The 15052-nt window shown below is 37.1% G+C and overlaps 1 protein-coding gene across 4 annotated transcripts in view; it reads right to left on the reverse strand.

The window, feature by feature from the left end:
• RDX (radixin) overlaps positions 1 to 15052 on the reverse strand; it is an 84077-nt gene that overhangs the window by 13175 nt on the left and 55850 nt on the right. The window contains exons 12-13 of one of the 4 annotated variants that reach the window (XM_006833805.1): positions 12776 to 13018; positions 11115 to 11275 (exon numbers count right to left, since the gene is read on the reverse strand). In XM_006833805.1, coding sequence (XP_006833868.1) covers positions 11115 to 11275; positions 12776 to 13018 — 404 coding nt within the window. Of the gene's footprint in view, positions 1 to 10883; positions 11276 to 12775; positions 13019 to 15052 lie in introns of those variants that run through there. The other 3 variants (XM_006833806.1, XM_006833807.1, XM_006833808.1) reach the window with 3 other exon arrangements.

The raw sequence follows: 15052 nt of genomic DNA on the forward strand, positions 1-15052 counted from the left end.
TTCACTTGCTTAATAAACTTCGTGAGTATTGTTTTAAGTTCTCTGTGGCCATTGCAATGAATTATCGGATCCTGATATGAAGCCGTGGGCAGGATGGTGGTGTCAGAATAGGATAAAGAAAGTTGTAGGGTGGAAGCATGTCTGACCTCGCTTCATAGGAATCAGCCTTGGGTTGATTTTGATTCTCTATGCCCCTAGTGAAGCCAGGGAGAAGTCAGACATGGTCCCCATGTGGTCCTTGCAAGGTGCCTTCCTTGTGTGCTCCCAGAACTCGTCCATCCCATTCCTTTAACAAATACCACACATCTACAGTGTGCCAGGCATCATTCTAGGCACTATCAATGTACACTAAGCACTTATCAATGTACAGAAAGCACTAAAATTCCTGTCCTCATGGAGTGGCCATTCCACAAGTAGGATGCTGACCCCACCCCCCCCCAAAAAAAAAATATATATATATACAAATACACACACATATACACATGTATGTGAAATATCTACTGCTAAATAAATGATGGTAAGAGCTAGAGAGAAAACTAAACTTGTAGGGACCAGCAGCAGTGTAATTTTGAATAGGGTCTTACGGGAAGACCTAAGTGAGGTGGAGTTTAAGCACAGTTCTGGAGATGACAAAGCAGTAAACCATGAGAATATCTGGGAAGAGGGCATCCCAGACTGCGATCGCAGCGGGGGAACAGCAAGTTTAAACAACAGCACAACTTACTTCAATGAGAGAAGGGGAAGCAGTAGATGAGGTCCTGGAACTACTGGGGAACGGGATCTTGTTGGGCTGAGGATGGTTGGGACACCATTGCTTTTTAAGCAGAGTGAGATGATCCGACTTACCTTTTAAAGCATCACTCAGGCTGCCATCTAAGAGTAAGAGAGGAATCAAACAAACTGACTGGGAAGCTCTTGCAATAATCTAAGGCATCCTAGTGTGTCGGCCAGGGCCATAGCCATAAAGGATGTATGAAATGATTGGGTTCTGGATGTTACTGTATATTTTAAACATTGAGCCAATGTATTTGTGGTTGGATTGAATGTGGGCTGTGAGGGAAAAAAAAGGATCTAGGATATGGTCAAGGTTTTGGCCCGATGAACAAGACAATGGAGTTGCCATTCATTCCTTAGGCAGAAGCAAGCTTGAAGTGGAAGATCTTTTACACTAGTGTGCGATGATTAGTAGATACTAGAGTAAGAATGTCATTGTAGACTATTGGATGCATATGTCTGGAGTTCAGGGGAGGGGTTTAGGAGATTGGAGAGTTTTCAGCATAAAGTACTGAGAGCAATGACACTGGGAAAGATTACCAAGAGAACAAGTGTAGATGGGGAAGGCCTGAGCTTTGGAACACTCCAACTGTAAAGAGGTTGAAGAGGAAACTGCATTTATTCCTAAAATACAAACACATGAATTTCTAATTTTGTTAATGGGAGTAAACTATTTGCCACTCAGGACAAACCATGTCTTTTAAAAAATTTTTTACATACTTAGCAGGGGCCAGGCATACACTGATAAAAACGTTATGTTGGGCAGTGCCTTCTAAGCGAATCATAAGTAAAATTCTTAAAGGCAAACCGAAGACGTTAACTAACGATGGATTCCAAAGGACTGGGTTCATATAGCAATCATCACAATATGGACAGATTAACAAAAGTATCTTGAAAAAACAGAATGACAGAAGTTACTATTTATTAACATCTTCAACATGCTGGGCTATAAACAGAGTATTCTGTGCATATTGTTACAATCAGTGTCTGCAAAATCAATGGTGCTGCTTATTTACTCGATGAGGAAACTTAAGCACCAAACATCTGAGTGCATTCCCAAGGTCACAAAACTACTTAAGGGGGACAGTCAGGATTCAAACCTAGATCTAGTACTCCCAAACCCATGTAATTACTGACACATTGTGTTGCTATCGTTCATATATATATATTATATAGGCAGTTAGGATTCATAGCGACCCTGTATAGGGTTTCTGAGAATCAGCTGGTGGGTTTGAACTGCTGATCCTACAGTTTCATGCCAAAGTCCAGCGATATATTAGGGTGCCACACATAAAAAGGGGCTTCAAAGTTTATGGAAAATGTAATGAAAACATAATGGAATTTTCCCATGAACTTTTGAAGCCCTCCTTATATCTGCAGAGGTCTCTCTGAATGCCAGAGTGCCTATAAAGCTCTCAACTGGTCAAAGCTTCTGTAATACGAAAACATTTATTCAAGAAACAGGAACATAGGGGTCTCTGAACCCTAGACTAGGGAAAGTCATGGGCAATGCAGTCTGTGATTGACTATCAGTTTTTGAACAAGCCCAGAATAACCAAATAGAGACAGAAGACAGAGAGCAGAACTCAGCCACAATGAGCAACTAGAAGAACACAGAGATGGTGACCCCCACAAACTAAGGACCTAGCCCCTTCTGAGTCTCTCTGGTACATAAGCTTAGACTTTATTTGAATTCTAAGGGGAAGACCACCAGCCACTAAGACTGATGTTCTTTCTATCTGATTAACATGAAATATCGGCACTTTTGAAACAAATCTAAGCTGTGGTCTCTAAAAATATCTGTGGTCCAGGACAAAGTTCATAAGCAGCATTTGACCTAAACACTAAGTTTTAAAACAAAACATTTTTATTAACGTCAGAAAGACTGTATGAATAATACTTTCAATTAAAATAAAAAAATACACATATTCTAATGTTAGTTGCAGTAAAAAATAAACATTACTTGGAAGATGTCATATTCAAAAAGCCCAAGATGATCTATATCCCCTTAAAAATCATGGAAACTTTCAGAATAAAACTTCTTTGAAATAATGTTGCTGTTGGGGGTTTTGGTAAAGTGCCTTACAGTATTAAATTATTTTGCAATCATCTGAGCTTGTCATTTGCCACTCAACAAAAGCAGACAAATGTAAATGAACAACTGAGGAAATGGTGACCAAAGGAAATTTAAATCTAAAAAGGACCAAGTTATACTTAGAAAATCCTACCCTATTGATTTCTTTCTTTTCAAAATAACATTTTTCAGATTACAGTATCTGGAAGTATCCAAAGTTCGTTTCAGACAGATCCTTTCCACTTGGACCCTCAGAGAGGAAGCATTAGGACTGTTACAGCTGTACGTCACCTGCTAGGTAAAGACGTGTCTCCTTTTCTTAGAATAAGTTTCAATAAACATATTACTATTTAAATGGAAAAAAAACTGTAAAAGGGTACACCTACACAATTTAAGTAACAAATTATTCAAGCATATTTATATAGGAAATCGTAAAGTGACCTCCTTTACTTAATAATAACTCGGTTCCTTAACGATAAAAATAGCAAGCAGCATTTATGTAACATTCATAACAGGATTGTGTATTATAGCAGGACTGGAAATGCTACAAATGGACATTAGAAGTTACAGGGCATCCATAATATTAAATAACATAGCATTTTTATACTGATGTAGAATGATTTCCAAAATATACTATCTAATCAAAGAACCAAAAACCAAAATACATCTGATGCTGTAACCTATGGAAACAAAATAGGCATACCTGTAGTCGCTTATTTTGCCTGTTATGTGCCATCGAATCAGTTATGACTCATAGCGACCTTGTATAGGGTTTCCAAGGAGCAGTTGATGTGTTTGAGCCACCCACTTTGACGTTCAGTACTTATCCTACACACCACACCATGGCCCTGTTGTCTGTTGTTGTAGGTAATTTCCAGAAGGATGCACTACATCCACTGCTCACTTACTGACATGGTTAGGTTCCAAAGACCATGTCATAATGCAAAACTTTGGATTACATGAAAATAGAGCATGACTGTATCATGTAATTGCCAAACCACTGGGATTCATGGCCTGGTCACGGTGACACATAACCTTACCCCTTACAGCCAGCAACACTCTCATCTCACACTTTGGTGTTCACTATTGCCAGATATACTTTGTTAATGTGTAAAATAGTTGGATAGTTTTATTTTTTACCGTCATAAATGCCATTGTTGCATAATCAGTTGATAAGTGAGAAGCAGGTACAGTTAAAAACAATGGTTAGCTACCTCTGGGGAGAACTGGGTAACTAAAGAAAAACAAAAACATACTTCTCTTTTTTGCACACCCTGGTGTTCTAATGAAAATAGTTCCAAGTTCATGGATTACTGATTAAAAAAAATATATATTAATGGCTTAACCAAGTTTTTAAAAATGAGACTTTACTCATATTTTTAGCTCAACAGCTTATAAAACACAGAACAGTATGAGTACTAGGTACTTTACAGCCATCATTTTTTTGGGATCAAATGACCAATTCTATAGTAAAGATGAAAGGTTAAGAGGAAAAGCAAACCAGATTACTGAAAATGAAACCTTCAGAAGAGAATTAATGAGAATGCTGACACAGTATGAAAATGTGATCAATGCGCCGCTGAATAATCTGTCTAGGAATTGCTAAATGGGAACTGAAGTTGCTGTATAAACTTGTCCTAAAAACACATTTTAAAATACACATATAAGGCCTTAGCAAAATATAGCAAACAATGATTTAAATCATCTTTAAAACCCAAATCCAACGCCATCAAGTTGAATCCAGCTCACAGTGACCCACACAGGGGTTCCAAGGATGTAAAGCTTTATGTCAGCAAAAGGCCTCGTCTTTTCCCTTGGAATCGTTGGTGGGTTTAGATAGCTAACCTTTCAAATAGCAGTACAGTGCTTTTCTCAAAGTACCACCAGGACTCATAAATAACTCTCCCCAAACCCACTGCTATCAAGTTGATTCCAACTGCTGACCTTGCTACTCAAACCAACCTTGCAGTCTAGTGCATTCTCCTACTGCGCCACACCAATGCTCCTCACGTTTTATATACCATTGATTTTTTTCAGACAAGGTTTAGTTAGTGTCTTTTCTGTCTGTTCTCAAAGTCACTAGGTGGGTTTCAAATCCAGTCACTTCAGCACCATAAATCCAAGCCAACTTCTCTAGTTTTACCAACTGACAATACAGAACACTCACATTGTTTGACACTAACTTCTGCATTTAAAAGTTCTGCTCTTTCTTTTTGGTAATACCTTCTTCATCAACAACTATTTTTCCTCTTTAAAAAAAAAAAAAAATTCAACAATGTTTTATACAGAATTATCAATTATTAGGGACTGTATTTTTTAGGATATCTTTATATATTGACCAGTGTTTATAAAAACTTGCCTATGAAATGGCAACTAAGTAATCTGGCAGAGAACAAGCATACTGTAGACACCTATACTGTGTGTACTTATTCCCTGTCAAGTCACTAATTTTTTGGCTGATTATCTTCCTGTATTTGCAGCAGTTTCCCTCTGTATCTTTAGTCAAAACAGCTAATACATACAAACGAGTGAATAATTACACAACTACAACAGTGGCATTTAGAATAGGCGTGTGAGACTTGAAACAACAAAAGGAGAGAGAGGAAGGAGCCCTGTAAGTTTAAGACATGCACTTCTAGGTCTAAATAGAATATACAAGAAGATAAAACATCTTATTTAAGTTGGAAAAAAACAATGAAAATAATGGCATATACTATAACATAATGCAAAAAGAATTTTGTAAAATAAATCCAGATCTTAACAAAAGGAGTTTTTTCAACGACAGTCGTATGTAACCTCAGAAACTGTTATCACATATTACCACTAGAGGACAATGTGTATTTGGCTACATACTCAGTAAAGGTAACAAGCTAAAAACAGTACCACTATTTTTAGGAGCAAACTTAATGACTTGCATAAAGATTAAAATGAATCTAAGCTTTCAAAATGACCATTAAATAAAAGTGAAGAACAACCAGAACAGGGAAAATAAAATATAAAAACAAGCATCATGGATAGAAGCAACTGGATAAATATAAGCATGGAGGAATCTGGGCATACAAATAACATGAATCTTTAAGATAGTGTTGTTTTTTTTTTTAAATTTTTAAAGACTCTGATATTGTAACAGACTAGTGAAAATTATGTAAGAGCAAAACAAAGGACCACAGTTATTCTATTCTTGCTTCCGAGGTCCTGTAATATAGAAAGCACTTAGTATAAATGCATTACCTATATGAATTTCATTATATAAGAACTTGGGACAATTTAGTAGCTAGAAAATTCAGGACCAAACCATAAACCTGAACTTAAAAAGGGTTAGCTCAGTATGTGTCTACTCTAAAAATATGCAGGAAATGATGACAGACATCTCCTTCAACTCCTAAAGTAGTATGCTATTGCTGTTGTTAAGCGCCATCAAGTCTGTTCCGACTCATAGCAACCCTGTATAAGTAGGGTCTCCAAGGATCGGTTGGTAGGTTTGAACGACTGACCTTGCAGTTATCAATCCAGTGCTTATTCTACTGTGTCACATCTATGTAGTTCCAAATGAGAAAACTCTTGTATCAGAGTTGAAGGGAGTTCTATGTTATTGAAAAACAAAGCAGGGAGTCATGATCTTACCAGAGGTGAACAAGGACGTTCTAAAAAATATTGAAAATTAGAGAGAAATTAGAAGAGATGTAGGTCCACTGAGAAAAACTGTAGGATTAGACATATGTCCACTAAAATTAGGAATTTATATTACTTAATTGGAAAGCCAAAGTTGAAATGTGATCAGCTTGAACACATGGAGTATTGTCCTCATGTGGTGCTATAGGATAAACACTGGACAGCAAGGGAGGTTTGAACCACAAAGTAGGCATTCAAACTAGCCACTCCTCAGAAACCCAATACAAGGCACTATGAGTCGGAACCAATCCGACAGCACATAACAACAACACTTTGAGTTAGAAGTCCTGGGTTGGTGCTGTAGGATAAGCACTGGACTGCCAACCATAAGGTCAGTGGTTCAAACCCACCAGCCACTATTTGGAAGCACTATGCAGGGTCACTATGAGTCAGAACCAACTCAATGGCACTTAACAACAACGACTAGTGTAGTAAGAGTCAGATTCTCTTCACATTTTCTGAAGTTGCCAAAATATCTACAGAATTCACCAAGCTTTTGAAATGTACTAGATTACTGTTTTTGAGATGTACTAGATTACTGTTATTCTACATTCTATATTATTGTTGTTAAGTGCCGTCGAGTTGGTTCCAACCCATAGCGACCCTGTATAGGGTTTCCAAGGAGCAACTAGTGAGCTAGAACCACCAACCCTGCAGTTCAAGTGGCCTTGCAGTGACGCAATAACCCACAGAGCCACACCACAACTCTATGTTCTGTATTAAAATAGTGATAAAACATTGTCTAGTTAAAAAGAATGAAGAAATAAAGAATAGAAAAAGATAATATTAAATTTCTGTTTATTTAGAACATACTTAAGAGAAATCTGCCAGTGCAACAACATATTTCAATGTTTTCCCTTATTCTCATCAAACTTTAATTTTTTAAACAGATCATTAAATTGATGGCGGTGGTGTGCTGTGGAGTCGGTTCCGACTCATCCTGACCCTGCACAGGGTTTCCAAGGCTGTAAATCTGTACAGGAGCAGAACGCCTCATCTGTCTCCCGCGGAACAGCCGGTAGTTTCGAACTGCTGACCCTGAGGTTAACAGCCCGACTCGTCACTACTACACGCTACCAGAAATTCTTACGTTTCAGTTTCAAATTTTAGCTTTAAAAAGACTTCCTCTATCCTGTCTAAATGCAATAGGATTTGAAAAGTTTTGTATCCTACCATCTTCATTTCTAAAAAAATCACCAATCAAAAAATGGGGCAGAAAGCGATAGGAATTTTTTTTATATACAAACTAATTAATATAAGCACTTTTCTAATGATAATCAGAAATGAGTTTCAATAAAGTCTTAAATAACTGTACATGGTCATTTTAGTTACTAAAGGGGAAAACATTTCTTATTGATAAGAAAATATTATTAAATGAAATTCTCTTTTCTGACAGGAGCAATGTGACCGCCCTTGAAAATGGAAAAAGTGACAGTTAAGCATTGTAGTAAACTGAGTCTACATCTGACTTTAAAACTATTCTGAGATTTATCACTTACAAAAGTTCTTTATTTTTAATTGTCAGAAAATAAGCTGTTTTAAAAAACTTTTAGATTCATGGTAACTATTCCATAATGTTGTTTTAAAATAGATTTATGCATTTAAATAAATAAGCTTAGTGCAAGGTTCTATAAAGGACATTTGCATTTTAATAGTGACAGGAATTAATGACAATGAAATTTTATCTTCCTCAGGAAAAAGAAGCTAAACACTATGCAATGAATACTGTTGTTAAGTGTAGTTGAGTTGGTTCCGACCCACAGCGAGCCTGTATAGGGTTTTCAAGGAGCAACTAGTGAACTTGAACTGCTGACGTTGTGATTCAAACCAATTTTGCAGTCCAGTGCATTAACCCACAGTGCTACACCAGGACTTCATCCATACACAAAGGATTTCCATTCATTGTACAGATCACACCTATCCTCGTCGTTGTCTGTCCATACAATGATTAGAAATCCTAAATTATTTTCTGTTGTCAAGAGAGTCATTATAATTTAAAGATTTGATTTTTCCACAGAATTAGTAATCACTAGTACCAACAGAGGTACAATTTTTGGGAAAAGAGTAAGTTTATGAATATTTTCAACAGCAGCTTTTCCCTATCTACTTCTCCTTCGTAGTATGTGATAATGACTCATGGTTCTACCAGAGATGATCATTTTCAGGCTCTCTGCAAGAAATCTGTGTTAAATAATAACAACAGTGGACCTTGACGGCATGAGCTTTTGTAACTTTATTGTTAACCAATGAATGTTATCCAAAATTATAGATGTAATTGTAATTTAATTGTACAACACAAAATTATGCTAATGGTAAAGCCTGTTGGAATTTATCAAATCTTTATGAATGTATCTTTACATTGCTCTAAGAACATGTGCTCTCACTGTTAATGATAAAAGTTATAATTGGTTTAATCACTATGAAAACCCATATTACAAATGTTTGTTCCTGTTTAGAAAAATTCACACAGCTTTAAAAATGGATTATATCCATTTTAATCCTAATCTACAATTAGATTATAAACAGCAAATATAACTGGTAGTTTTTCAACACTGATATCAAACTGATATAGCAATGGTAGCACACACAATTCAAAATGAGGAAAATTCATAAAGAACCAATGGAAACCCAGGTTTTCATCTCTGATTGCATTTGCTTTAATGCTTTGGAAAAGTGAGTACTTGTGTTTCAATGCTTGAATCATAGAGCTAACCATCCATTCCTGTGATGGCCTGCAAGTAGAAACATTTCTTCCATGGGGTTTGAAGCATGTGCGCAACCACTGTACAACAGTCACCTCAAGGTTTACCAATTACCTTTTGTCCTACAAAGTTCAAAAAATATATTAAATGCAACCTTTCCTTTTCATAATGTCTGCCCAGATTAATCCTTTTATAGTAAGCAAAATCAAAAAAAGCACAAATATTTTCAGATATAATTTGAAACTACTATGCATGAAAAATGTTTCATAAAATGGCAATTTTAATTGATAAATGTAATTTGAGTGCATAATACCAAATGGAAAGTAGCTGAACCACACAGAGAAAACAAGGCTATCCTTATCTTCAAATCTAGAACATGTTAATTGGAAAGACTTTTTCAGTAAGACATAAATGAAATTAACAAAACCTAAATTAGAATTCTAAAATAGGATTAACAAACCAAATTTAAGTCTTCTTAAACTGATTAAAAAAATAAGCACAATGATTTAGAAACCAAATATGCTAAAATGATTATGTAATAATTATAACAAGAAATGAAGACACAACATTTCTTCATATGCAACAAGGACAGCATGTCTTTCATCCACTCTCTCTTTCTCACACACACACACACACACACACACACACACACACACACACACACACACACACACACACACCATTCCTCTAGGGAGATAGTATACCAGCAAGAGTTTACATACATGCCGGAGTCCTACAATTCAAAACTCAACAAAAAGGCAGTTAATAAATTTAGCACTCTAGGATATTCTGAAGGAAAATGAAAATGCAAAAATACTCCTTCATGACCAAAAGTAGCACTATGTAGTATAAAACATACAGCTTACACATTCCACTGTGTTTGAACAACTAGTCATCGCAGGTGTAGTAGTGAGGTAGTATCTACTGTCCCCTCCCTTGGGACTATTGTTTTCATATGCTGCCCTTCCAGAAAGATCCAGCGTTTTCTTCTTAATGATTAAAATCAATTCCCAACAAGTGAATATTTTATTGTATTTAAACATGCGTTTTTCTGAATTCATTTATGAAAGAACAGTACTATTCAAATCTTTCAGAGACAACTGTTATTTGCAGATGGTGTTTTGTCAAAAAATTCTCCTACAGAATTGATACCTGCTGTTAACATCTTAATATGAATCAGCAAAGAAAACCATCAAAGGATGGCACGAGATGAAACACCAAGCAATCCAGCTGTCAAAGATGACTGCAGTAAAGTAAGCAAATATTAAATTTTCAAGAATTGGGATTCACAAAATTTAGCCACCAGATGTACACTACAGTAGTAAAATGTTCAAATCCTTTTCATGATTCATAGCCACCTTCTATACAATGATTAAACACTGCCCACCTTCCATCTACCCTCATTTTAAACAGTGCCAATGATCTGCATGAAGGCAGAATCCTGGCTATCGGCATGGCAGGATATGAGAAGGCACACTGTGGGTGAGAGAATGTGGAAGGGGCAAGGGGAAAGAGAGGAGTACTCTATCTAAACACTTAAATTACCATTATCCATTTTTAAATGTTCAAAGTGCTCAAACCACACATACACAGTTGTCAGACATGATCATTAGTGTTAACAGAAAAAAAAAAAAAATGGAAACGAAATATGAGCGAAGGTGATGGAACACTGTTCTCTGTTTCCTGGCCCAAAAGAAAAAGAAATCAAGCATGACATCACACTGCCTTAATGTTGAAGAGCTCCCCTTAAATTTGTCTCTTAACCACCACAGTCAAACTGGTATAAGTGCTTTGGCAAGGTAAGATGCATTCCATCACATCTGCAAAGGCCTGCTTTTCTCTGTTGGTGGTTCAGCTTATGAAGAACATGTATGCAAAATAACAGCTCTCACATTGCTTCAAACTCATCAATACGCTGCTTTGTATTGCCTTGTCGAATCTGTCGCAGAGTCTTGTACTTATCACGGCCTGCTTTAACATTCTCAGCATGAAGAACATCATTTTGTGTTTTCTTGGTTTCATCTCTGGCTTGGGCCAATTCCGAACTTAACGCCTATGTTTAAAAAATAAAAAATTACACATATTATTTACTTCTTTAGATTTTAAAAAATTTAGAAAACGGCTTAAAGATACAGATGTATAATATAAACATACCAAATCTTTGACATTTCAGTGTATTAAAATTTCCATTATAAAAAAAATTAATTAAAATTTTACTTTTAGTATTGGTGACGATAGTGGCTAAGAAGGAATACCATGAGCCGTTCACTCTTATATACATCAACTATGTTTGCACACTATTGTGAATTAGCTCAACTTTTACATCCAACAATTTACATGACTTAGAAAAAGTTTCCTGTAGCCACTATAGGAGGTCCCTGGGTACTGCCAATGATTAACACTCTCGGCTCCTAACTGAAAGGTTGGAGGCTCAAGCCCAGCCAGAGGTGTCTCAGAAGAAGGCATGGCTATTGACGACCAAAAAAATCAGTCATTGGAGACAGTATGGAGCACAGTTCTACTCTGACACACATGGGATCACCATGAATAAACATGAACTCAGTGACAACTGGTAGCCATCATAGAGAAATGTTACTATACAACCTAAAATCTTCAAAGGTCCTAAAATGTTTATTACAACATCATCTCATTTTCTTTACCAATATTTAAAGATTTAACCAATTTCAAAATTTTCTAGATAAAAGCTCTAACAATACTAAAATTTCCTATTTTGACCTAATTACGTCACTTAATAAACTGACCCTCTGCCATTATAAAATCTAGACAAATAATTCACATTACGTAATACCTTAAAAAGGAGTCCAGGTAGTAGACTGGGTTACACTTTGGGCTGCTAACCATTAAGGTCAGCAGTTCAAATCTACCAACCACTCCTCAGGAGAAAGATGAGGCTTTCTGCTCCCGCAAAGATTTACAGTCTCAGAAACCCTATACAGGGTTGCCATGAGTCCGACCTGACTTGACAACACACAACCACCATCTAATATCTTATTAAAGATTGCTGTTGTTAAGTGCCGTCAAGCTGGTTCCAACTCAAAGCGACCCTGAACTGGGTTTCCAAGGAGAGGCTGGTGGGTATGAACCACCAGCCTTGCAATCAGCAGTCCAGTGCTTATCCTACAGCACTATTTTTCAATGTAGACTTTACTGTTTAACTTGTTAAGTCCTCATTACACAGAAGCTAGCAGATATTTGGAAGAAAAGGCATGGCAATCTACTTCCGAGCAAATCAGCCACTGAAAACCCGACACAGTACAGTTCTATTCTAACATACTGCAGTGACCCTGAGTCGTGGAGTCAACTCAATGGCAAATGGGATTCGTAACAAACATTTATTCATTTGCTAATGGGTTCATACAGAGATGAAATGAATGTAGGTGAAGCCCTTACAAACCAAATTATTTGGCCATCTAGGGTTAAAGGTGAAGTAACTGGTTTGTATAATTACTTCCTTTTAATATATTTGCCTGAATAGATGGAAAAAAATGCAAGCTCTAATTGAAATGTGCATATAGCTGCAAATTCTCAGTACCTGGAGTTGTTTCTTAACACGCTCATTTTTCTGTGTCTCTGTTACACGCTCTTCCTCACTTCTATGGTTCATTACTCCTTCATATGGTAATTCAGCGCTAGCCTCAGCAGTATTCTCATCATGCTCATCATGCTCGTTCTCTGTTGGAGGAATGACTGGTGGTGGTGGAGGTGGAGAGGGGGCAGACATCACAGTTTTTAACTCTTCTTTGGTCTTTTCCAAGTCTTCCTGGGCGGCAAAAGCCTGAACATTAAAAATAAGTTTATGAACAACTTCCTCTGAAAACTGGTAATTAAAAGGGCTGAAGTCCTTTGTCTGCCTTAATAGAAATGACATTTCAGGGTAGTGAACATGGGCCCTGTTGCTGAAAGCCACAAGTTCACAGAATAATACCAACAAGTAGAAGCAATGATAGAATTAAAATACTACTTTTCAAATCCTGTTAAAATAATTCCACCAGTTGTTAGTCAGTGCATCGTACTCTGGTGGTTTGCATGTTGCTGTGATATTGGAAGATATACAACTGGTATTTCAAATACTAGCAGAGCCACACCCACAGTGGACAGACTGCAGCAGAACTTCCAGACAAAGACAGTCTAGGAAGACAGGCTTGGTGATGTAGTTCCAAAAACTAGCCAATGGGTCACAACAGAAGAATGTCAACTCGCTTGCTTGGGGCACGCCATTAGAAGGGAACAATCACTGGAGGAAGACATCAAGTTCAGTGAAGCAGAGGGCCAGTAAAGGTAAGGGAGACCCTTGATGAGATGGATGGGCAAAGCAGCCCCAAGGATTAGACTCAAACATGCTTGAGAACTGTGAGGATGCTGCAGGCAGAACCAGGCATTTCATTCTGTTGTACATGAGCTGGAGTCAACTTGACAGTGGCTATCTATACAATAAAATGATCAGTTCTGACAAAAGATTATCTATCCATTGTTGCTAAAACCATTATGTTGAAAAGAAATAGATATGCATATAATCTTACAGAATACTAATATATTACTTTTTAGCTACAGGGGTAAAAAATGTAATCAGACAAGGAAGAAATCAATCAAGACGGCCAGTACTTAATCCAATAATCAATTAAAACTCACCAACAGTGAGTTAACTACATATTAAATGTCTTCTGATAGGGCACAACATGAAGTATCTAACATCACCAATGATTTGCGTGATCACAGTGTCCTGGTTTGTCTACGGAAGTCCTGTTTTACACAATGTCTTGGTGCTTTACACCCCTTTCACTTGCAAATTTGTGCCAGTGTGGATGATAAATTATTGGATATCCTTATCATGCATCTCAGCCAAAAATGTTTGAACTCTTGTTATCTTGTATTGCCTACTTCTCCAAAATGTAAGCGTGGGTTTTCATTTGTGTTCTTCAGACCATGGCAGTTTCATCTAGAGATTGGTTCCCGGTTCTTTAAAAATGTGTAGGTAAGTTGGAACAGGTACATATGGTTCTCATTTAGTCTTACTTTAGTACAAGCAAAGGCTCAGAGCCTTTGCAATGGTTTAAAACTGGAGTTCTGGTGTGGCGCTGTGGGTTAATGCGCCAGACTGAAAAGCCATTTGAACTGCAAGGTCAGTGGTTCAAGCTCACCAGCTGCTTCCTTGGAAAGCCTATATAGGGTCGCTATGGGCCGGAATCGACTCGACAGCATTTAACAACAACAATGCATCAAGTGAAGGTAATTATAATGAAGAGCTTGTTGCCTATAGGGGCTGATTCAATCACTTCAAAGTGAGAGCAAATTTATATACAATATTAAAGCAGGGCTTCAAAGATGGCGGCAGGCCACATGGCTTTGAATGTGTGTGGTTCTCCACATCCCTCCAATAATTCCATTTCAAGACTCAGGGTCCTGAAAGGGCTAACTATGTCTCTTCCAAATCTCCCATTCCAAGATTTCAACCTATGATTTTTCCCATTCCGATTATAGCAATAAATGACTCAATTTAAAAAATACCAGTCTTGCTCCTATTTCATTTAATCAACTATGACAAAACCTCTTCGAAGCTTTGTATTAAAGAGCAACTAGGAATTGTCCATATATAGATGTTCATAATCTGAAGCCTACCTGTACTTAGAAATTTCTATTAGAAATCTCAATGCAAACGTCTTTACATTCCTCTTACTCAACGTCATATTCACTCATTTAGTTGCCATGCTCTTTTGCGTCTACCTCTTTATCTCACTGCCATATCCTTCTACCAGATGCCAAAGAGTCGAGTCCGACTCATGGCGACCCCATGTGTGTCAGAATAGAACTG

Source organism: Chrysochloris asiatica, unplaced genomic scaffold (genome assembly GCF_000296735.1).
Source record: "Chrysochloris asiatica unplaced genomic scaffold, ChrAsi1.0 scaffold00008, whole genome shotgun sequence".
Classification (NCBI taxonomy): Eukaryota; Metazoa; Chordata; class Mammalia; order Afrosoricida; family Chrysochloridae; genus Chrysochloris; species Chrysochloris asiatica.